General features: G+C 39.3%; 1 protein-coding gene and 1 long non-coding RNA gene across 7 annotated transcripts in view; one reads left to right on the top strand and one right to left on the bottom strand.

Moving 5' to 3' along the window:
- The first annotated feature begins 2812 nt into the window (after positions 1-2812).
- The window catches only part of OTUD4 (OTU deubiquitinase 4), a 31058-nt gene continuing 9842 nt past the window's right edge, over positions 2813-24028 (top strand). The window contains exons 1-17 of one of the 6 annotated variants that reach the window (XM_084517431.1): positions 3319-3670; positions 3837-3906; positions 4737-5087; positions 6626-6709; positions 9500-9550; positions 10529-10575; positions 13506-13578; positions 14046-14127; positions 14959-15103; positions 17224-17281; positions 17659-17776; positions 18007-18071; positions 19244-19344; positions 20284-20408; positions 20561-20741; positions 21824-21989; positions 22919-23039. In XM_084517431.1, the coding sequence (XP_084373557.1) occupies positions 4923-5087; positions 6626-6709; positions 9500-9550; positions 10529-10575; positions 13506-13578; positions 14046-14127; positions 14959-15103; positions 17224-17281; positions 17659-17776; positions 18007-18071; positions 19244-19344; positions 20284-20408; positions 20561-20741; positions 21824-21989; positions 22919-23039 (1582 nt within the window). In that variant the 5' untranslated portion in view covers positions 3319-3670; positions 3837-3906; positions 4737-4922. Of the gene's footprint in view, positions 2976-3318; positions 3671-3709; positions 3907-4525; positions 5088-6625; positions 6710-9499; positions 9551-10528; positions 10576-13505; positions 13579-14045; positions 14128-14958; positions 15104-17223; positions 17282-17658; positions 17777-18006; positions 18072-19243; positions 19345-20283; positions 20409-20560; positions 20742-21823; positions 21990-22918; positions 23040-24028 lie in introns of those variants that run through there. The other 5 variants (XM_084517429.1, XM_084517430.1, XM_084517428.1 and 2 more) reach the window with 5 other exon arrangements.
- Positions 9905-20245, bottom strand: LOC311435907. Its single transcript, XR_014692483.1, has 3 exons — positions 19638-20245; positions 19386-19468; positions 9905-11683 (listed from the first exon to the last, which is right to left on the bottom strand). It is a non-coding gene; the product is annotated as an uncharacterized lncRNA (long non-coding RNA).

Below are 24028 nucleotides of genomic sequence, written 5' to 3'. Positions count from 1 at the left end.
CAAAGAAGGAATATTCTTTAGCAATATTAGAGATTTCTATACTTGAGTGTTATTTTTTTCCCAGCTTTGCTAAAAGACAGGCTCCCTAAATCATCTGTAACCTTCTTAAATGTGAAAAAAAGTACCTGGTTCCTAGAAGTTTCAGAGTTTGTTCTTGATTTATGTCTACGGCTGAAAAGTTGTTCTTCCATGGTAACTTCTCCATGTCTCTAAAATAAAATAATAACAGAATTAATCGGATCAGTTAATTTAAAACTAAATAAAATTGACTTACAAAGAACAATACTACAAAAGTAGCATTACTAAGTGATACAGACTTTCTGTTCAGGCTGTATGGAAAGTCAAGCTGCTGAATGATTAATTTCAGTTTACTGTTAAAGTTTTTGATAAGCATCTTTTTTCTGCAAGCTAGGTGGCAATACTTTCTTAATTTCTGTTTATTCAACTAATCCATTTAAGTGAATTATCCCTAGCTGAGGAACTAAGTAGAAGATCAAAAAAGCTGTTTTTCTTTTAATTATTTTCATCCATTAAGAAAAAAAAAAGGAAAGGACAAGACAATCTCTACAAGTTCTGCAGGCTTAAAAGACTGAGTGATCAAACAAATTAAATTATCTTGCTGCAAGTGTACTTCCAGTTTTTAATAACATCTTTTTCAATGCAAAACATACTTAGATAATCTTCATAAGAAAAAGGTTCAAATACCTTGATAATAACCTTGTTTAACTAAAAGCAATAATAAATATTTTTTTATCTTCTGATTTTTTTTCAGTTCCCACATTCATCCACTAGGCGCTCGACATGAATCACAAGCAAATATAATAATAATCTAGTAAAAAAGAAACAGGACTAACAAATATAAAAACTAAGAATGTGTATAAATGTTGTGTTAAACTCTGAAATGTCTCAATGTATGTAGATACAGCATGTCCTCTTTGTTAGCAAACAGAAATGCTAAATTATGTATACAATATAATCAGCACATTTTAATGGTTTCCAATCACTGAAAAATCAATCATTAAGAAAAAAATAGATTAAAAGCAATCATTAAAATCAAAGTTTCCTATGCGCTGATTAGAGTCATTTTCATGATGGTGATTTAAATCACTCCTCTAGTATATGTTGCTATTTACTGAGTTACAGAAAACATTTTTTTCTGCTTTTGAACCAAACTGCTGCTGCCAAACCCCTCACCTTTTCTAGCTGCAGTCACACATTTACTTCTGTAAATGTCTCTTCACTTCCTAACCCCTTCCATGGACTCCCCCTGTCCACCTCTTACTGACGTACAACATCTTCAAGACGTTTTGATGAAGTGTTCCTCAAGGGTAGGAGCAACAGTTTTTATCACCACACATTTTTTATCATTTCTCTAATAATGAATGGCAACCATTTGCCTAAGATAAAGCAACAAAAGCAAATTTTCTTCTCCAAACTGGTGGCTGTAGTGGAATATTCTGGCCAGAATCTCAGAATGCACCCACTTAGCAGTGTCAAAAATACTTCTGGTAGGGAGTTAAGAAATGTGAACATCATGTCAAATGCTGTCTTTTTAACGTATCTAATGCATTCAATGTGGGATAATGTTATTTAGTTCTCTCACAGGAATTTATTCCATTAACTGAAACCAACCCTTCTGTTGCTTGCTTCACTGTGCTAAGATATTAAGCTGGTGACTATGCCGTCAGCTCTTCAATTTTAAGGTACTACTAACCTGAAATGCTAAACACCTCAAATGGTATCACATCTACATGGAACCAAAGCAGTTAAAATAACAGGCCAGGGTTCCAGCCTTGACCAAAACTCTGCAGAAGTCAAAATGTTACAGGACTACTACATTTTTGAAGTATGATAATCTTAAACTCCAGTAGACTGCATTTCTGCAGGTGCAGTCATTCCTCCTGCAGCCATCCATCTCCTGAGATGTAATGGAAGGTATGTAATACGGAGAGTGTATGATCTTTCACTCGTGCATAAGGCACAGTCAGCTATAAATTGTGTCCAGGAGTAATGCAACCATTACCATAGCCTTCCATTATTATTTATTAGCTATTATTACACCGCTATTCTGCGAGACAAAGATGAAGTCTGGGCCTATTCTTCATCAGCAGAATCACAAGGAAGTTTGACTACACGCAGAGATCCATAAAGAAAACGGTTTATATGGAAAATACTCTTATCCCTCTATACTTAAGCCTGATCCATCACCCACTAATGTGGATGGAAACCTTCCCGTCAACTCAGCTAAATGTTGAACTATCCATGCTAGCTACCTCTGGTGTCAGGGAAAGTGTATTTTTTTCTTTCACCAGGTAAGAGTATCTCTTATTTACTATTAAATTACGGTGTGTGCATTTTATCAAAGGGACGTGACCGTTTTGTAGGTATCCGTCAAAAAAACTACTTGAAACTGTGAAAACAGTCACAGAAGACTCTGTGAATGCACCTTCTGAGAGAAGGTACGCTGAACTGCGCCTGACCAAGTAAGCCTGATTATACAACCCCAGACTCTTTTGGGACCAAAAATGGTCATTTCAGAAAAAAAATAATGAAAAAAAAAGCCATAACCGGCCGCTAAGACAGCAGGCAGCCCCTGCCCGGGCCCTCGGCGCAGCCCGGCCCCCTCAGCCCGGCCCCTTCGCGCCCTGGGCGCTGCCCGGTGGGGGCAGGGACGCGGTCCCCGGGCCGTACCACCGCGCGCCCCCCGCGGGGGGAGACACGCGGAGCCGCTCCCCCCCCCCCATGCCCCAACCCTGCCGCCATCCGCTTCGCCCTGCTCAGAGCTCCCCCCCCCTTTCCTTTACAGCGCCTGGGCAATCCTCGCCGGCCTCCTCCTCCTTCCCCCCCCCCGCGCGGCGAATGGTACGAGCCGCGGCCCGCCGCACAGGTGCGGCCGATGGACCGAACCAACAGCGGGGGAGGGGGTGGCGCCGCCGCAGCCTCCGCAGCCGTTGCCCGGGGGGAGGGGGCAGCCGGTAAGCGCCAGTGGAGGGGGGGGGAGGAGGAGGAGGAGGTCGGGGCTCGGCTGTGCGGGGCCGGGGGGGGGGGAGTGCGGGGCCCGGCCGCGCTGCGGCTCCGTGGGGCTGGGAAGGGCCCGTGCGGGCAGGGCTGGGCGCGGGGTTGCAGAATAAAGGCGCTGTGCCCGGGCTGGGGGGGGGCTGCGGGGGGGCTGCCCGGGGGCTGCCCGCACGCCCTGAGGCTCCCGGGGTCTGCGTGGGTCCCGCCGTGTGCCTGGGAAATGGCGCCGTGTGTGCGGGGCGGGCGGCGGGACAGCGGCTCCGGGGGGCTCCGGGGGGAGCAGGGCACCGGGCAGCGCTGCCTGCCCCGCGTGGGGAGTCGGGCACGGCAACGGGGGGCTTCTCGGAAGCTGCCCCAGCGCTGTGATTGTGTAATCTCCTCCGTGTTGAGGAGCAGGCTGTGCTCTGTCACCTCCTGGGTGACCTCGTGCACGCCGATGTTCCTAAGGGAATGTCCCCACATCCTGATTGAAGGCGCTCGCCCTGCCCCTCGCTGCCTTTAGGGTGGCAGGAGCGCGGGTGTGAGGAAGGACAGCTCGGTGGGCGTGTTAGGGCACGGTTGTGGCCCTGCAGACAGTGAGGAGGAGGAGGAGTGTTCCCAAGAAGCGTTCACAGTTAGTGTTTGCAGTTGGGATGACCTCTCCTGCCTTCTGGTGAGAAGTCTGGGCTGTCCCTCCAGCCCCTCCCCAGTATTTACACCTCGTGCTCCCCGTCCCAGGGCCCGCGCATCCCAGCCCTGCCTTACAGCTGGCTTTGGCTGCTGGGTGTCATCTGGGCTTCACTTTTACTACTTTCAGTTTCTGTTCTCCTCCTCTGCAGCGTTCCCGGGGAATCTGCTTTTGTCTCCTGCAGACCAGTTCCTTTTCCCCACAGGAGGCCGGCTTTGCCAGTAAGGAAGTTTGATACTGCTTAACTGGAGCTGCTACAGTGCTTTCTCCTGGCTCAGCCTGCTTGTGGCTTCTGTTTATCAGCTATGGCTATATTCAGGTCTCAGCTCAAGTCGTAGCCCTCCCTGGCCTTATTGCTGTTGGCTGGAAGTTAAAAATCCATGTTTTCAGTCCTTCTGTGGTCACCGCTCTTTCACACATCAAAATTTGTTCATTTAAGCTAAAGAGTGATGGGTAATGTTTTATCACTAGTGCCATGGAAAGTTTCTTAGCTTTCCCTCTAGGTAAGCTAAACCACTAGTGTAAAAAAAATATATATATATATATATCCTTGCACATTTGGAAAGCTTGCTTTTGGCCAGATTTTGTGCACCAAAGCCTTCTAAAGCCTGCTTGCAGTGCCAAGCAAGATGCAGGCATGCAATTGTAATACAAATGTTGGTGGCTTCTTGCCAGTAAAAGTGACACACAGGAAGGTGGCAGGGCCCCGGTGGCGTGGGGCCAGGGACAGCACGGGTGCTGCTCCTCTGCCGGGACTACCGCTCCCAGCAGCGCCCGGGCTGAAAGTGAAAATAAACTCCAGGTTGCGCTTCTCTTTTTCTTCCTCCCCTGTCTCTCCCCTCCTCCTTTGGGTAGCCGCACATGTCCTTTCTCTTTTGTTTTCCGCCCCGCAGGCTGGCTGCGTGCTAGGTCTGCGGAGACCGCCCGGCACCGCTGCCCCGGGAGGAGTCGGAGCAGGAGCCTGCTACCCGGAGCAGCGCTTTGTACGTGGCCACCCGCCCAGGCCGAGCAGTAAAACTTTCCCATTTCTCTCCGTGGTTCCCACATGCAGGTTGATAACGCCAGCCCAGCCCGCCTTTCCCCTCGCTGCTGCTACCGTGGGTGCTGGAAGGCCACCGCTCCGCGAGCCGGCCTGCTGCGGCCTCCTTTCCCCGGCCCCAGGGCTGCTGGCTGGCTTTGTGGGGCCATGTGGGGCTAGGAGAGGTGCAGCCAGTCCCCGCGGCGTGAGGCGCTAAACATGGAGGCGGCGAGTAAACCAGATGGCGGGGAGCGGAGCCATCACGGCAGCGGCACGGACGCTCCTGGGGAAGCTTCCATGGACTGCTACTTGCGATCTCAGGGCTTGTACAGGAAGAGAGTTGCCAAGGATGGATCTTGTCTTTTCAGGGCTGTGGCCGAGCAGGTAACTGGTTGCTTAAAGAAAGCCGTTTTGGGGGGAACCACGGGGAGTGGGGCTCGTTAGTGGGTGCTAATGCTAAAATGTGGATGAGTATTGGTTAATGTTACACAGACATGCGCTGAGAGGAGGGGAAAAATAGGGAATTAGTGTCTCAGGGGGAGAGAAGTTCTGTGTGCCCAGGCTTCTCCCCTCTTCAGAACACGTTACCTCCTAAGTTTTGACCTTTCACTGCTGCCTCAGAGCATTTTTCAGTGGAAGATTTCAACATTTGGGTACAGCTGCTCTGTATGTGACTGCAGGAAGCTGAATTCACTGGGAAGAGTTTAAGAGCCTCGCTCTGAGTTGTGTTAAGTAGTTTACTGTAAAATTAGAGAAAGTGAGTAATTTATCTTCAATTCTTCCTGTTGCGTTCCCCTCCCCCATTTCAATGTTACTGTTAAAGGAAAAAAGTGACAGCGTCATCTTGTCTTAAATACAAGCAAACAGCAGTGGGAGCTCTGGTGCTTCAGATTGTGAGAGCCTAAATTCCTGTACTAATTATACACAGTTCACATTCTCTTTACTTTTTTCCAAAGTATTTTTCCCACTGAAATTAAGTTCAGGCAAGCAAATGCTTGTTCTGTAGGAACTGTTTTTGTTTTTTTTTTTTAATTTCAGGGGAATGATCACTGAATGCATGTTGATATTCTGATTTTTTTCATTAGTTTATAGAGAAGACTTTCCTCACATTCCAGTGTATATAGAACATTTTTTAAAACTTTTTATTAAATTTTTAACACTTGATTCTTATTTTCTTAAAGGGAAGGTCTCTAATTCAGAGTTAATAGGTGTTTAGTCGCAATTTTTGCTGAATCTCTGTACTCTGTGCACAAAAGCTGAACAGATCTGAATAGGAAGCCTCTTAAATTGAGGGTAGTATGTAAGAATTGCAAAAAGCTGCAATTTAAATTGACTGGAACTTCCCCGTGTTGGTAGTGGTGATGCAGACAAAGTCACGCTAGACCTAACTCTGAACCATGATGAAAATAATATATGTATATTTTTTCCAGTAGAGATTTGAACAGGGGGTAGAGTGCAGGTGTCACTGGGATCTGAATTCCTGGCTTTCCAACCACTGTTTGGGCAACAGAACTACTCCTCTTAAATAAAGGGAAAGCAGCCCTGTGGTCTCTTGGATTTGGTTGGATTTCCTGACAAGTGCATGTGGGTAGTTTTTTTTTTTTTCATCCACTCCTGCTGTAACTTCAGTTGAAGTTCTTTGCAAGTGATCATTTGAAGAATGAATCAACAAATGCTACTCCTTTCACATAGTAAATCCACACGTAGTTGAATGTTTCAATTTAGTAAATATGTGCACTCTGTGGGTACTTTAATTTTGGATAAGTAGTTGAGGTTTCACCTCTGTAAAGATGTTACTGAATGAGTAAACATTTGAAATATTCTAGTTTTATTTTTAAGACTATCTCCAAGGCTGTATTTAGACTATAGTCATCAAAAATTGTAAGACCTGGTGTCACTTTCTTTGATTTCTCCCATTGTAGGTGTTACACTCTCAGTCTCGGCACATTGATGTTAGGATGGCTTGTGTAGACTATCTTCGGAAAAATAGGGAGAAGTTTGAAGCAGTAAGTATTCTTGTTCTCTTTGTGAGCTTTTAATAAGAATATTCCTTTTTTCCTTCACTTTTCCAAAGTATATTCTCCTGTTTGTGAGTATTCATTGCAGCTATATACTAGTTGATGTTTTGTAAAGTAAGCGCCCTTTAAATTAATTAACAGGTGGCAGTAACTCATTGTCATAAGCCCGGGGAAGGACCTGTATACTGCTTGGACTGGGCAGACCTGGGATAGAAAGAGTAGAAACTCCAGTGTTCATTTAAAACTAAAACCATACCTTCTTAAACTCTTCAGTCTGCAGTGGACTGATGGAAATCTGAATTTTATTTTAGTATAATGTCTACTCTAATAAAAATTGGAAAATATTCTTATTGTGCTGATTAATTGGTTTTACGATATATGAGGGACTTTTCTGATTGGTGAAATTTGTTTCAGGGTCAGCAGTTTATTAGGTATTGCTACTGTGTTTCTTTGTTTTTCCCCTTTCCTAAACATCTATAACAAATTTCTCCATCAACCATGGACATCAAATATCATTTTGATGTATATCTGACCAGTGTCATCAGTGCCAACATTCTAAAATCCTTTTTTAGTTCCCTTTAAGAGTGGTAATAAATAACAGTGCTCCTTCTTGTGTTCCAGTGTATGCACCATTGAATTAATTACCAGGATAGCCAAAACAGGATTATATCTAAGCATTTCTTAGTAGAGGACTATTACTCAGGTCTCTTTGTTTTAACTTTACCCAGACACAGAGTAAAAAGCCTGCCTTATGTATACAGTGGCGTAGGGAGGAGAAGGGAAGCAGGACGGAGAGTTTGTGTATATGCTGTAATTTCTGACGGTGTCCTGTGCTCTAATGTGACCGCTCACTCAATAATGTGGAAACTGTCAAGAAAGACTTAAGCAAAGTGCAGTGAATCTCTGAGAGGATTCGACCGACACTGACTTGCCGATTTCCATTTGCCAGAACTGTTTGATTTCTTTGTGCCCTGTCCATCTGATGACTTACCAACTCTTAGATCCCTCTCTCATTTTTTTTTCCTTGCCCCCTTGCTGCCAATTCTCCGATCCATTTCTTTCCAGAATTAGCCCATTCACTCCAAAGCTGTTTGTCTAGACTTGCTTTCTTGTGGCTTTATGAAGTTCTGGGAAATGTTAGGGTCCTTCCTGACTGTAAATGTGTGTTGTTTTCTCTTCCCCAGTTCTGCCATCTTGGTTGGGTAACTGTGTTGTCAACCCTAGCTACTTTTAATGTCGTGGTCCTTGCCACCAAACTCCTAGGCTCCATGTGTATAAAATCTCACTGTTCTTTTTTCCCCCTCAGACTTGAACCAAGTGATGTGACTTCTCCTTTAACCACCTTTGCTGTGCTTCTGAAAAGCAAAAAAAAAAAAAAAAAAAGTGCTCCTCAAAATAGGTGTTTCATGTACAGGGTTGAGGTGTTTCATATCTTTTCTTGTTTCCTAGTGTTTCTATTCCCTCAGATATCTCACCACAGCTCTGCTGATGTCCTTTGCTTCCCATGCCTCTTACTATACATTGTGTTTTCTGTCTAAAATATGGCATTGTTAACTTTCTTCTCTTTAAAAGAGGTATGCCATGTTTCCCATGTCTCTTCAACTACTTCTTCATCTGCTCCTTTAGTAGTTAAGTGCTGTTGACATGTACCAGTGGTACTCACTGAAGTTCTTCTGTCTATTGTAACTATTTCAGCTTGGATTTCTGTCCCTTTTTGTCTCTATAGCATAGATCCTTGTATAACCAAAAGTTTCAGGTGACTGTGTAATCACAATTTTCATTTTCATCCCCATCTTTTCCTGAAGTGTCATCTTTGCTGCTGTCTTCTCTTCTTTCTTTTTTTTTTTACCTCTCCAGTTTTCTATGAGAAATTTCTGCTGCCCTTCCTTTCCTCCTTTTTGCATTATCTTTATGAGCATAGACACTCAGAAACTACTGTCTATGCTGCTGTTTCTCAGCTCCACCTTTTTACTTTATACATGATTACTTCTGCTAAATTCTGATCAGACTTTGATGCTTCTTGGGAACATCACCATCAAATCAGGTTCAAAATGGCTAAAGCAGAACTTCTAATCCCACTGTTCCTCATGTTTTCCTTATCACCTAGTTTCTTAAAAACTGTGATTAGAGGGGCGATTCTGCCTGTAATTTAAGAAGTAGTTCCCATCATGAACTTTATTTTGTATTCTCTCTGTGCACGTTAAGGAGCGCAGCTGAAGGATTATTTCCTTAGCCTATCACTTAGTGTTGTCTGTGTGCATCCTTCCACTGGAGTTTATTTGAAGTGATACAGAAAAGGGAAGAAGTTCTTTATGACTTGGCTACACGAAGTATAGGTACTATAGAAATGTGACTCCTGCTTGTGCTTGCCGTTTGCTGCCAATTTCTTTTAACAAGATACTTTGATAAGCAGACACATACTCCAGTGATGCCTTGCATTCCTGGGACGAGTTCCTCATAAACATCTATTTGATGCCCTCTTTACTTTTTTTTGTATTCTTCTTTGGCTGCTGTTTGTTTTTGTTTCTTTTGTTTTGATTGTGTGAGATCTCCAAAAGCTGTTTATATGGTTTTCTAGGATGCAGACCTATACATTTAAAGCCTTTTTTCCCCCTCATTTCTACATCACTATGTGATTGTGAGCGCTTTGAGGGCAGGGTAGTCTTAGATTTCTAATGATAATGTATGTGGGTCGCAGTGGGGAATACAGTGGGTCAAAGACTGGGGAATCCATTTTCTACACTAATAAAGATATTACTTTTTTCTTTTTTAATACAGTTCATAGAGGGGCCATTTGAAGACTATTTAAAATGTTTGGAAAATCCACAGGTATGGTACACTTATAGTAGAAAGCAGTTATTTTGTTGATTGGTAATTGGGATTCTTTTTGCAAATATTTTTGAGTTTGAGATTATTGTATTACGTGATTATATAGATGTGTACTCTATTGTAAAATGTTTTGGGATTTTTTTCTATTAATTTAAATGTGTTATTCCCCCAAATTGTATCCAAATGTTTCCAGCCTCTAAAAATGCCAAAAAAACAAAGCATGGCTTGCTTTTTTCATCACCTAGACTTTTAGACCTTTATTCAAGGTTGTCTTAAAAACAGTTACTGACATAAGGAATATTATGTACAGTAGCCGCAGGCTGTTACAAAGATACAGATGTAAAGCAAAATTGATTTTTTTTTTTTTTTTTTCCTATTTCATTTTAGTCTTTTTTGTTAGGGTGTTAACAGTTTATATAAGCTGAGTCTGTTTGCTTTGTGTTAGTGCATTTCATAAGACCATGTCAAGATACATGTTTTAAGCAGGAGAGTTAACCTTCAGGGCTCTTTTTCCAGTTCATCTTTAGTTTAAGGCCTACAAAACCAGACAGTTCTGAAGGCAGAGAGTAACTTTTTTTTTTTTTTTTTTTTAAAAAAAAAAACTTGGTAGATGTCACATTTGGTAGGCTGACGGTTGTTTACCAAAAGAAAAAACCAAAACACTATCACCTCTCAAAATCACCCTTATTAATGATAGCTCTGCATTTATGAGATTGTTTTAAATTCTTAATTTAGTACGGAACAATTTTTACTTTGGGGGGGAAGGAGAGAAGCTTCCAGCTTCTATTCCTTAACCTTACTGGAACAGCTATTATTTCAAAAAATACTCGGAATGCACTCAAAGCTCCTTGGCTGAACTTCTGTCTCTGTGTCAATATATTTATTTTTGAAAATGATTTCTTGCTTCTCTTTATCTGTGCGTGAAGTATGCTAATTGTGTGTTTGAACTGAATTTTCTTTTTTCTTTTTCCAATACAGGAATGGGTTGGACAAGTAGAAATAAGTGCCCTTTCTCTTATGTACAAGTAAGAAAACTTCTAAATATGTTTTACTGAGGTCAATTCAGTTTTGTTAGTTAACCAGCTTAAGTGCAAAAGATGGAATTGTGTATTGCATTGTAGTTCTTAGAAAATAACAAATACGCTTTGAAAACTGCAGCCGTCAAGGTATTAGATAAAAATAGAAGAGCAAGCTTTCAGAGTGACACTTAATCTCAGATTAGAGTAGCAGTTTGCAGTATTGTCAGTCTTCTCACCTGCACGAGCAATTGTGGGTAGAATCATACTGTTTTTATTTTTGTTTATTTTTATATCTTTTCTGTTAAAACTGCTTTTCTTCCTATTTCTCACCAAGGCCTTACTAGTAGCACTATCACTAAGCAGTGGCCTGTATCCATTTCTTTATTGCCTCTCTACAAATACTCTGATGCAGGTTAGCGAGATTTTAGGGTTTATGCAAGAAAGCCATTCTCATACCTCCCCTGCGCGAAGCTGTGTAAGACTGCCTGGTTTACTGCTGTTTTTTTAGCTATATTCTCTTTTCTGTGGAAATTTTCCTTTTTCCACTGTATCAGTACAGGCAAAATAGAGTAACTGTATCTTGAGCTATGCTTAAGAAAAATTTTGGTATTTGTGCATAGAGAAGCACTCTTCTTGGTGAAAGTAGGGATGGTGGTGAAGGTAGAGGGAAAGTAGGGATTGTGATGAAGGTAGGGGGAAAGAGTTGCTTCTCTTCCTGCATGCTGGCAGACTGAGGGAAAGCAGAAGTAAAAGTTTCCAGCTCTATGCCAAGTGGAGAAGTGAGAGAGTTTGACTTCTCAAGCACAGGATAAAAATATAGTATCAATAGATTTGTCGTCATTTCAGCTTCTCAGATCCATAACATGTCTACTTTGGTTATGCTATTTTTTTCTCCTCCCTGAAGCAGGCGGCTTCCTGAGCTACAAAATTCTTCTCAGAAATGCTCTTTTTGAGTTGTAATAGAAGGATGGTAGGGGGTTGGTTTTGTTTTCAGTCCAAAAACTGCAGTGAGTATACTTAATCATTTTGCAAGACTAATTAATCTTTTCTTTTGTGAGCAAAGTTGTTGTTGAAGGAAGTGATGGGCTAGTGAGTGAAGAATTCAAAGGGAGCACTGTGGATAAAAGAGAGAGGAAGAAATAATTAAACGTCAGATCATGACATTGATTTATAACAGAAAAACACGTAGCAAAGAATGAGTTTCTAGAAAAAAAAAAGCATGTTATGTTAGCATCAGTTGTGGATTTTCCTCTATTTGTCACTTTGACATATTATACTTTAATAAAAAAAAGAATTAAAATTCTACGTTTAAAATGTGGATAGCAAACTGAGAATTTACATACCTGTAGTAGCCCAACTGTTCATTTAAGGTATTTTTAATTATCTTAAGTGTAACGAGGGAGTCATTTCACCTTGAAAAGTAGTCATCGCATAGGACTAAAACTCAAGTTTGCAGAAATAAAATTTTCTAAACCCGTTTTGAGAAAGTACGCAGTGGCAACACTGCAGCAGCACACAATTGCAGTTTTGGTCCAGACTTCACCCAAAGCTTGTTTTAGTTCTCTTGGTTGAAGAGACAACTGTGTTTTTTTTTTTTTCCTGCTTTAAATCCGGCAATTTGAGTCAAATGAACACAATGTGATGTTGGACTCTGAGCTGCTGGCTGTGTCCAAAGAGGAAAGGAAAGTGAACCTCCTGGATGTCTCTTTTTTTTTTTTTTTTTTTTTTTTTTTTTTTTAGTGTGTTAACCATTTTACAAAGCAGCAGGCAAGAAGAGTTTCTGACCACAGATGTGGGCTGCTCTGTTAGCTGGCCTCAGTGCCCAGAAGTGTTCTTGGGCACGTGTAATCGATCCGCTAGGACAGATTTAGCCAAAGTCGCTGCTCAGCTTCTGGAAACATTGCTGTTTCCTGTTTCTTTTCATAAAACCTCCTCTTTCTTCTAGTGGATTTCCACATGGCATAAATGAATTTCTCTAGAAATGGGCAGCTATGAACTTTCCAGGCACAGTTCTGTCTTGACTTCATGGATGTGCTGCACTTGTCATCAGCTCTGTGTGCGTTGCATCAGTCACTGTGTTATAGTAGGCCAATGTCTGTGCTTACAGAAGAAACACCACATTCTCTGCTCAAACTTACTGACTTCTTTGGTACCCTTTTCATGTATAATACTGTATTTCTCTATATTTCTCTGAACTTCTGTCATCTTTCTTGTGTTGGGAATGGTTGTAGAAAGACTTTTGGGACAGTGCATGAGCATACACCTCCAAGGCAAATGGAAGAATATGCAAATGTGTTCAGAACACTGCATAAGATCATTTTTAAAATTCAACAAACAGTAATTATATCAAAATTGTCTATCTGAAAATATTGGTAAGTTGGGAATAATAATGATTGTACTGCTACTTAAAAAAAAAAAAAGAACACAAGTGCTTATGGAAAATAAAAAAATACAATAAATGGGAATATTAATATGGGATGACAATTTTGCAAGAAATTTGAATGTTTGCACTGAGAGAGGAGTAGAAATAGCTTGGAAAAAAAAAACAACTGTTTATTTAAATCACTACCTACCATTTCCATGTTAAGTCTCTTCTGTGACATTATGAGCTAGAATTGCTATGGTGCTCTGCAAGCTCCTCTTCCTGTGCATCATGGCGGATGTGGTCTTGTGTAGAAATTTGACCTATAGTGAAAACTGGACGTATAAGATAATACTGGATGTTAAATGTAAATATTTTCTGTTTGAGCTCTTCCTGAGAAAGCAAGATATTTCATAAAAGCAGGTCTCCTTTTGATCAGCGTTTGTTGCACTTGTCTTCAGTATTCTTTTCCACTAGGTATTTTTTCTGGTTATGTATGTTCCTTGAACTTGGCTTGAATATTTCTGTTTTTATTGATGAGTTTTCACGTGAATTACAATTTTTTTTTCCTTAGGAAAGATTTTATAATATACCGGGAACCAAATGCTTCTCCTTCACATGTAACTGAAAATGGCTTTTCTGATAAGGTAAAGTAAAGAATTGGCTACTGTGAAAGACTGAATGAAGACTACTTTAATTAACAACAAACAGTATAATGACTTTTATTATTCGACAGAAAGAAAATGTTCAGAGAATTCCATTTCAATAAATTATTTTGTACATATTTAAGGCAGCTATACTGTTAATACAGGTAGCTCTTTTAAAATAGCTGGTTCATATTTGGGGTGTGGCATATCTTCCTGGTGGTCTAAAATTCTGAAAACCTATTTACAACTGATGTAGACTCACAGCTATCAGTGTCTTAAATTCTTCTTGACTTTTGGTCAAATTGGTTTTGATATAAAAGATGTTCACTAAGCTTTTTGGCTGTTTCATTGGAGCTTAGAGATCTTGATATACAGCAAAGCTCGTTGGTACATTGAGTTTAAAAGGCAGTGTTCATATGAAAAATCAAGTGAGATGCAAAACTTAAAATCTGTGTGTTTTTTAATAGGTATTGCTGTGCTTCTCAAATGGAAACCACTATGATATTGTTTATCCCATAGAGTATTCAGAAAGGGCTGCTCTGTGCCAGTGTAAGTATTATGTTGGTTAGATAAAAGCACGTATTTTTACTGGAAACGATATCATCAGGTTTCAGTTAAAGGGAAAAGGCTCTGTATGAAGATTTATTCTGTAGGAGCTTAGTTTTCCATTTGAATTGTCAGTGATTGTATGATTTTGCAAAAAAATAAATTCTCCTGTGCTGATTCTTGAGACAACAGTGCAGATTATCTACCCAGAGGAGAAAACCTACCTCCCTCCTTGAGTCTGGGTGCTCTAATATGAACAGAAAGTGTTACACTAATTTATAATCTGTTGCATTGTCTTAGGTCAGCGTTCAGGTTTTGATTTTGTTTCAGATGATGTTAGCAAACTTGTTTATATTAAGTTACATATGCAAGGATAATTTTCTCAGAGGAAATAATGGGAGTTGCATATACAAAACAGACTGAAAATGTCTGCATGGATTACTGTTTTTTTTTTTTTTTTTTTTTAAAACCAGATTGAAGCAATGCCCAAAGGTTCTAACCAGGCTTGATGGGTCACTTGGCAACCCCTGCAGGGATTCTGATTCTTCATGAAAATTCTGCCCATGTGCAGAGTTATAGGCTAAGGCCCAATTTGCCTGTCAAGAGACCTGATTGCTGCTAGTAGTTTCATGCATACTCGTTAAACTATAATAGCTGCAGCTGTTTTGGCTTCTAATGACTTCAGTGTTTCAGTTAACACTTCAAAATGCTCGTTTGCTTTGATTGAAGTAACTTCAAGTGCCTCTATCGTGATGGTGTAAAATCTCATTTAGCTTATAATCGATCTTGTCCTGCCACTTTCTTGTCCCGCCACTTTCTTGTCCCCTTCTCCAGCTCTTCTGTATGAGTTACTATATGAGAAGGTATTTGATACAGATGTGAAGAAAATCATCGCAGAACTTAGTACTGCTGGTGTGACAGAGGAAAGTAATGGTAGCAGTGAAGTGTCTGCTTCAGATTCAGAAGATGACAGCTACAGGTAAATGGGGTTTAGAATTTAACACAAGATGCCTGTGAACAATACATATCTCTTTACGTAAAGGAATACTGATGTTGCAATGTGTCCCCCTTCTGTTGAAAACACCAGAATCCCCTGGGAGAGTTGTCAGTATGCCAGTCTGGTGTGGTAAAGTCCATGACAATTTGTTGCCTCACTCTCAGCACAGTAGAATTACAAGAATTTAATCCAACCTGTTGTACTTCTACACTTGGGCTGAGATCTCTGCTTGATAGAGGGTGTTTAAATTTAGCTAATGGAGAAATAAAGATGTAGCTTGCTTAATTTTGTTGTAATTTGGCACAAATACTTAATGATATTTCTTATCCATTTAAGAAATGGATGGGGGCAAATGAGTGTTTTATTGTACGTGTATCAGATTGTGTAAACAAGTCAGAATGTTGTTTTTTTTTTGTGTCTCAGAGGGTATCTCAAATTATCTTAATTTTTCAGCGGTTTCAACTGAGAGCAAAGATCGATGTTCTAATAAATTTTAGGTGGCACTTTTTTCTAGAATGGTAAATCTATAAATCTCAGCTCGAAGAAGCACACATACAGAAAATAAGTAAGAAGTGGACAGGTCCTATTAATCCTATGTTTGGGTACACATGTGTGGTGCCAGGAGTTGGACTCGATGATCCTTATGGGTCCCTTCCAACTTCATGATTCTATAGAGGGTGTTTAAATTTAGCTAATGGAGAAATAAAGATGTAGCTTGCTCTGCTTTGTTCCTTGATTATTATAAAGTGATTATATACATGGGTTTCAATTCCTCTTTCTGGACCTGGATGCTCTGGATAGCTTTTAAATATTTTTTCCTATTGATTCTTTTTGCATAGTAAGTCTTTTACAGTGCCAATTTTGCGTTTATGTATTGGCAGGTTTTCTTCTGTTGTCTAAGACTGTTCTTAAAACCCTAGCTTGTGTGAAATTCCACTGAAGCCATGAGAATTAGTGCAGCATGCCCCCTCTTCCTGTTGAAAGTCATTAAAGTCCCTTTTGGGGGCTTTGCATGTGGCAGAAGAAATTCATTGAGACTTTGGGAGCTGTTTTTTTTTTTTTTTTATGCCCAAAACAACAGCGAGGAAGCTGATGGAAATCACCAGAGAAAGAATACCAAGTTCTGGGAATGGGATTAGCTTCCTTTCTTGTATGGAAAAAAATAACAGGGAACATTTCCAGTTAAAATACAAAGTATTTCTGCCTAGAGGAAAAATCATTGTAGTTAAATGTCAAAGTATGGAAACCCTCTCTATTTCTTTGTGGTTTTGGAACTTTCCTGAGCTTCTTATGCAGCAGCATTACCCTGCATTATTGTGATTCGTGAGCAAATACACTACTAACCTCTGTAACACCTTCGTAAATTAAGGTCATGTGCTCACTTGAGACCATCAAACTCAATGCTTTTGATTTAAACCATATGTCTTTTGACGCAAGAGCTAGTGGGTATGACTCTTGACCTACTTAACCTGAATTATGAACATTTTGCTCTGTATATAAAGTCTTGAATTTTTTTTTTCATGTCTTAAAGTTGACTCCAGCTTGTTTCTTCACTGAGTTCTCTGAATGATCTTTTTCATTTTATAAACGTCAACATTTCAGTTATGTTATTTTTCAATGTTAGAAGCTATTTTGTTTTGGAAGAAGTTAATGCTGATAGTTGCCTACAACTTGCAGTGATGTCAGGTGTGGAAAATAGAGTAAGTTAGAGTGCCTGGTACTTGTTAACTAATCAAGCATGTTTTTTGTTTGGCTTTGATGGCTTCTTTTGTCCTTTTTTTAGAAACAGCAAAATATTAGTGGAATTTCTTATTTCCTTTGTCACCCTCTCTTTCTTTTTAACTGATGGCTAAATTTGTTTGTATAAGGTAGACTTTCTAAAAATTGTACTTAGGAAAAAAAAAATCTTATTTCTATACCATATAGAGCTAAAACTGAAGTTATATCTAAAACCTACTAGAAAAAGATGTTGCATGGTATGTTTCATGCAGAAGAACAGGAAGAGAATAGTAGCTTTATTTTATCTACTTCCAAGGTGTTTCTCACTGGGTTTCCAGTCCTATTTGCACTATGCTATCACTTCTCCCTTTGTTCTTTTGCAGAAGTAAAACCACAACAGTTGGTGATATGAATGGATTAAAGTCTCTTTCTGGCAACAAGGTATTTATATGTTAAGATTAATTTTCCTCCCATAAAATTGTATTATTATTTTCAGTGTTTAGTGTTCGTGAGATAATGTTGAAATTCTAGTTATCCTAATGTAGTATCTTAAAAACGATCCATCTTTTGGCACATTGAATGCAAACATTACTTTTGAAACAAATAATGTCCTTTCTAGTGCTGTTTAGTTTTCATTTAGTTAATTCTGTTCTGGTACAGTTAAAAGAACATCATACAATTAATTTTTCAAAACTCTACGCTTTGCCTTCTTGGCTCATTTGTATTTCAGATCAGAATTTTTAAAAAGTGATTAAAAATGCAAAACTTATAAACCTCTGTGTAATTGACCATTTAGCACTTTGTTTCATTTCATACAGCACCTTAAGAGCAATGGAAATCCCACCTTGTTGGTCTTGCCTAAAAAAGTTCTGAGATCACTCAATCCATCAGTGTACAGAAATGTTGAATATGAGGTTTGGCTACAATCCAAATGGGGTAAGTGACTGCATACTTACAGTTCCAACTTTTGCATGCTGATGTATGAAGGGGAGTCCTCTAGAACAGTGATGAAAATGACAGTTTCATTTTAGGCAGGAGTCTTCCTCGTATGAGTCAGTGTGTTCATTGAGGGCTACAATTACTGCTTTTCAATTTTTACTATATTTATAAAATGACCATTTTAGTGTATTTAAACTAACAGTATGTTACTGCTAATGTATTTACAGATCAGCAAAAACAAGATTTTTCCATTGCTGCTGGCATGCAATACTCAGTTGGCGATAAATGTAAAGTAAGTAATACAGAATTACAGTTTGAGACACTAATGTTTTCTTTTCAGGATGCCAATTTTCCCATTTAGGTAACTGTTTTTAAATATAAATTCAATAGTTTCTAAGTATTTCATGCTTGTGTATGTGTATAACTTGGGGACATGGTTTAGTGGGTGATATTGGTGGTAGGGGGACGATTTGATCAGATGATTTTGGAGGCTTTCCTCCAACCTTTATGAGGTTGCTCATATGTTCTGGACCCCAACCTCATCAGACCTCCACCACTCCCGTCCTCCCCCCCAGCCTTCCCCCCAAAGGGTGAAAAAAAAAACACTCAAAAAACCTAATGTACAGTTGATTATTTATTGCTTAATAATGTGGGCTTAAATTTTTATATTGGAGATCCTAAGGTTGTTCTTTGTAGTATTGACTTAAAGGTACAGAAATTACTAGTAGAAAGAACTCTGTTAATTAACATACCTTCTTGGTCAAATTTTTTATATACATGGTGAAACAATAAGTATATGGGATAAAAACGCAGGAAGGGAAGATGAAGGACATAATGCAAAGTGAAGTTGACCAAATTAATACAAGCAGAAAACCAAGTGCTATACCAGAACACTGTTAAGTTTGGTTTATATTTAACAAAACAATTTTAAGAACATGGAATGTCTGATTTTTTTGTCCGGACATGATTAGTGTCACTTGTCTACAACTTCTTCCTTTAGTTTAAAAAACTTTTTAAAGAATTACCTCTGAATTGGAGTCCTTTATGTTCTTTTTGAAACAAAATTTTAGTGAAGTCAGTCAAGGATTTTTCTCTTCTGCACCTGGATTTTAACAAGGAAAAGCTCTGGGATTTTTTATTCTGAGAGAAGCTGAAAATACTTGCTGCACCGATATGTTCCAAAACTACATGACACAGTTCAGAAGTAAATGTTTCATTAAGTAATGTTACCTGGAAAGCTGTTGATGGTGGTGTGCTTTTTTGATTGTTTATTTTTTTTTTTTAGAAAAGCTATGAAGACTTGTTTTTGATGCATTTACTGAATTATGTAATGTTTATTTCTCAAGTGTTGTGTTGCCTGGAGGAAAAGACCTATTTTTAATAACGCTAATAGTTTAAGGAGTTAGATTACCTTGTTCTCTTCCTTTGAGGCTTAGGTCCTTTTTTCTTATTCTTTTCCCTTAGGTGCGCTTAGACCATAACGGGAAATTTTACAATGCCCACATTCAAGAAGTCCGCTCAGAGAGTGGGCCAGTTATTGTATTTGTAGAAGAGCTTGGAGAAAAGTAAGTGTTTTATTTCTTCTGGAAAAGAGCGCCAAACTTACCCTTGGTAATGGTAGCATTACTTTAGTTCAGAGTTAGTTTCAGCCCCTGAAGCGTATGTACTTCTTTACTTGAAGCAGTACTGCTACAAAAAAAAAAAAAAAGGAAATATATTTAAAAAAAAGAAGAAAAGGGGGTTGTGCATTAATTATTGCCAGACTTTCTAATGCAATGTTTTCTGGATATTACTTGCAGAGTATATAAGTAACTTCATTATTATTACTATTTGATTAAAAAAATAGCATTTTGTGTACCTTGCTTCACCGTTGGTTGGGTAGCTCTACCTGATATCAGAGAGAGAGCGAAGCTGCTGTTCAGATCAGTGTAATCTCTTCACCCTGCCTCAGGACAAATTAACTGTTTAAAATTGGTGATGATGGTTGTGGTGGTTTTATTTGCGGGGAGGTTGTCTATCTCTATTTTTATCTATAGATGTTGTCTTGAGCTCCTCTGTAAGTTCTTTGACTCTTCTGGGACAAAAAAAAAAGCCAACATTTAAGCATGATGTATTTTGGGAAGAAGAAACACTTTCAGTCAAGATAAATGAGGGAAGGAGGAAGATTTCAGTTAAATCACATGCAATTTGCTGTAAGAAAACTGATAATTTTTCAAGAATTGGGCTGTACTTCCTGTCTATAAATAAAAATCAACCTTTTTGTCCTGTTGAATACTGGCTAAATTTGCATTGCCTTATCAGAGAATTTAAAAAATAGGAAAAAGTTCCACATGCTGCTTGAGTGTAATCCTAAAGAACAAAAGACTTTGAGTCCAATGTTCTCAAAAATGGAAAGATCTGTCAGTCTTTAAAACATATGGTATTCATTTATGCACACCACAGACTAGTCCTAAAGCCATCTTTTTTCTTCCTCCATCATTCTTTTTTTTTTTTTTTTTTTGTAGGCATTCTGTGTCACTGAAGAGCCTTAAACCTCTTCCACAGGCCTCTCCTATGGAGGGCTGGAACACTGTGCCAGGGAAGAAGATGAAAAAGTTTTTCCCAACGTGGGGGCAGAATGCTCAGCCCGGTAGGACTAAACCTGTCTTTCTGTGGCAGAATCTTTGTTGTCAGATACTTTGTCCCAAAGAACTTAAAAATAAATAAATAAATAAATAAATAAAAATAAAATAATAATAGTAATAATAATGAATAACTTCTGTCTTCCCTTGTCTATCACAGATGTAGATTGCAGAGGGTCAAAGAATCAGAACAAGTCAATAAAACCCCAGTCAGCACTACCTCCTCGACTTCAGCATACTGTGGGAACCAGGCAGCATCAGTTCATATGTTCTGGACCCCAACCTCATCAGACCTCAACGGAGCAAAAAGCTCCAGGCAGGAATCCTTCCCAGAGTGGAAGGTAAAACTGAAAATAACATCTTGCTTGTCTTAAACTCTTAACTGAGCTTCTTGGAGCCCCAATTCCCGTTTCAGGTGCTTCTGACTATTCTTTTGAAACAGGTTGCTGTTGAATTCCTAGGAAGTGTTTTAAGTCTGTAAGAATACACACAAGCTCATTTAAAGAAACAAAAACAAACTTATTCCCCTCCCATTTATTTTTCAAAATTGCTGCTATCATGAACTCCCACTTGTTTTCTTGCATGGCAATACCTGGAAGCACTGTGTGTGAAGCAATATTTTCTTCTTGGAAGGTGGATTTTTTTTTTTTTTCTGTTTGAGGCTGAAGTAATGTTGCAAGTTGCACTTCTTGGGCATAGCTAAGATCTTTTAGCATCTGCAGAGCCTGGTAAAGATGACTGCCATGTATTATGACTGATGACTTGGAGTATGAGAACATCATTTTGCCTGCATTTTTGGTAGTGATTTTTGATTCATTATGCTGCTGCTGCAGCAGCAGAGATTGTTTTGATTGTTTCCACTCTTTCCTATTGGAAATACTTTATTTGCATTCATACTCTTAATGGTCTATTTTGTCATTCTTTTGTATTGTAACTTCTTGTGATATAAATGACTTTGGGGTGTCTTCTGAGACTGCCACATCCCACATTTTAAGGGCCTCTTTCTCACTCCTTTAACCCAAATACATAAGTATCCTTTAAACATTTAGTTAAGTAGTCCAGCAAGCTCAAATAGTGATGTTGTTAATTTTGTGTAGTGATGTTTCAGGCATTGAAGTCTATAATGCATTTTCCCTTCTCTGTTTTATTTACAGAAATGTCCTTTCCTGATTTTTCTCTTGCACAGCCATAGATAGCAGATGGGTTTGGTCAGTTCCCAGTAGGCACTATTCTTTTTCCCTTTCTTGAGTTTTATCCACATGGATAACTTGCAATAGGCAGGAAGAGTTCCAGTATGTGTAGAATCACATAAGCAGTGATGTATAATTATATTCTTTCTAAATCATTAATTTTTATTATGTTTGATACTGATGATAATGGATTTTTTTGATAATGTGATCCTGTTTTGCTTTTTCCTTTATAGAAAACCAGATCGGGAGAGAACCGAGGATCTGAACCACGGTGGTAGAGATTGTAACTATTTTGGCCTATCCCCGGAGGAACGCAGGGAGAAACAGGCAATAGAAGAATCTCGTTCACTTTACGAGATCCAGCAGAGGGATGAACAAGCTTTTCCTGCCCTTTCCAATGTACGCTTTTTTGTTGTTGTAATTAAGAGCATTCTTAGCACCTGTCCATGAACTGTTAACCAGAAGTTGTAGAGTTGCTGCCTTTGCAGTACGGTACAATTCAAAGGTTGTTTACCTTTTTGGTATACCAAATATGGTAGAAATAAGAGCTTCTGAAGCCATGGGATTCTTTCGTTGTGATCTTCCTGTCTTTGGAAGGCTTTGCACTCCCCTACAGTTATTTATCTGTTGTCTTTTTCCTCATCTGGTAGGATCATGCCTGAATGTGAGGACAAAACTGCCTCAGAAGTCCAGTTTATTACTGAGAAAAAGCTCAGTAAAATGGCACTGTGGTGCTTGAAGTATCACAGACATCTAGGCGGCTTTTCTGAGTTCACATAAAAACTTGTTTTATTTAGGACTGACTTTCCTTTTTAGCCTGAGAACTCACAGATGTGATAACTTGCCTGGTTTAATAATAATGCAAATATTTTATGTCAGACTTCCTTGCTCTTTCTGCACTAGAGCCCAGCTGGCTTCAGTGGATTCCTCTCTCTCTGAAGGAAGATTGTGTCCTGTAGATTTTTTGATAGTTTGTTCTACTGAGGTTATTTTTTTAGATGGATCGAAGTCTCTGTACATCCAGGCAGTAAACAGATCCTGTGGGTAAAAAGATGCAATTTTAAAGTGCAAATTAAATTCTTCAACTGAAGCAGTTTTTGTTTGTCATGTAAAACTAATGACACGAATGCTTTCAAAAGAGATGCTGCAAAATTTAGAAATGAATGAGAGGGTGGATGAATCTGAATACTGATGAAGGCTGCTTTTCCCCCCTCCTTGTTCTGCACTTAAATAAGTATATCTGTCATGAAGGAAGGCCTAACAGTGTCACGTCAGATGATGGTGTCTAATATATGTATTTGCATTTCTGCTTTTGTCAACTTCTTTAGAATCAGTCGGTCTGTCAGGCTGCTGCACAGACTGTGGATAATACAAATCCAAAAAAGTTCTCAAATAATGAGAGAAGAAACAGCAAGTGGACAGCAGAGGTGGAAGAGCAAAAGGATAAAGGTAAAAATAAATATTCTTAGATCAAAGTTCGTTTACCTTTTTTCTTTTTATTACCAATCTATTCTCTCCTCATTGCCTAAATAATTTTAGGTAACAGCACCCAGCTAATGTAAGGTCAAGGTAGTAAAGGTGTGGTTGGGGAAGAAATTGCATGTTTTCCTGTTCTGTGAATGTGGCTGAAAGAAGTAGGTAGGTTCCTTGCTGGAACTTTTGCAGTAAATGGGAAGAGGAATGAAGGGGAAAAAAAAAAGGATTATCAGAGCCACCCTAAATTAGATCTTGTTGAAATTCTAGCAAGTGTAGCAGAAAGTACTAGTGGGAGGAGTATTAACGGTGCTTACTGCAATAAGTCAAGAGAAAAGCAGGTCAAAGTATTCAATGAAGTCTGGTGAAGAACTAGCATGCAATGGTACAGAAAGCAGGGAGAGGATTGCGTACAGAAAAGGTGACAATACCACCCTGTTCATGTTAGAAGGGTTCCTCTCTTGAGTCTCTTGTAACGCTCCCTAGCTTCTCTTCGTTGACTATAAGCTTTTCCTCTTTTGTCAGGAAGTGGAAAGTGGCAGTAATAGATGAAAGCTGTATCTGTCAGGAGGTACTTAATTAATCTTTGCCAAATACCTGCCCTTTCTCCTTCCCCCCTTCCCCCCCCCATAAATGTTGTCTGTCAGCTTTGTTATAACTAAACACCAAAATTAGCCTTAGCTGTTCTGTTTTTTTCCCTTCTTCACTAAATAAAAAGTCAAACTCTAGCCGCCTCCTAGAAGCTGTTATTTTCTTGCATTTATTTTTGTTGTTCCTTTATATCTGGTAAAAGCAGAGGCATTGATGTGTGCTGATGGAACTTGTGCCTTTCAGTTCCTCTTACACCATTTTGAATAGCCTTGCAAAGACTGATATTACCCATTTTTCTTTACTGAAAGACCTGAACCTTGTTTAATTTGATAGCCAGTTTCACCTGTGATGCCAAAAAGATTCCTCATATAGAG

The sequence above is a fragment of the Aythya ferina genome (genome assembly GCF_964211825.1).
Source record: "Aythya ferina genome assembly, chromosome: 4".
Taxonomy (NCBI): domain Eukaryota; kingdom Metazoa; phylum Chordata; class Aves; order Anseriformes; family Anatidae; genus Aythya; species Aythya ferina.
This window is presented reverse-complemented; position numbering and strand designations above follow the sequence as displayed.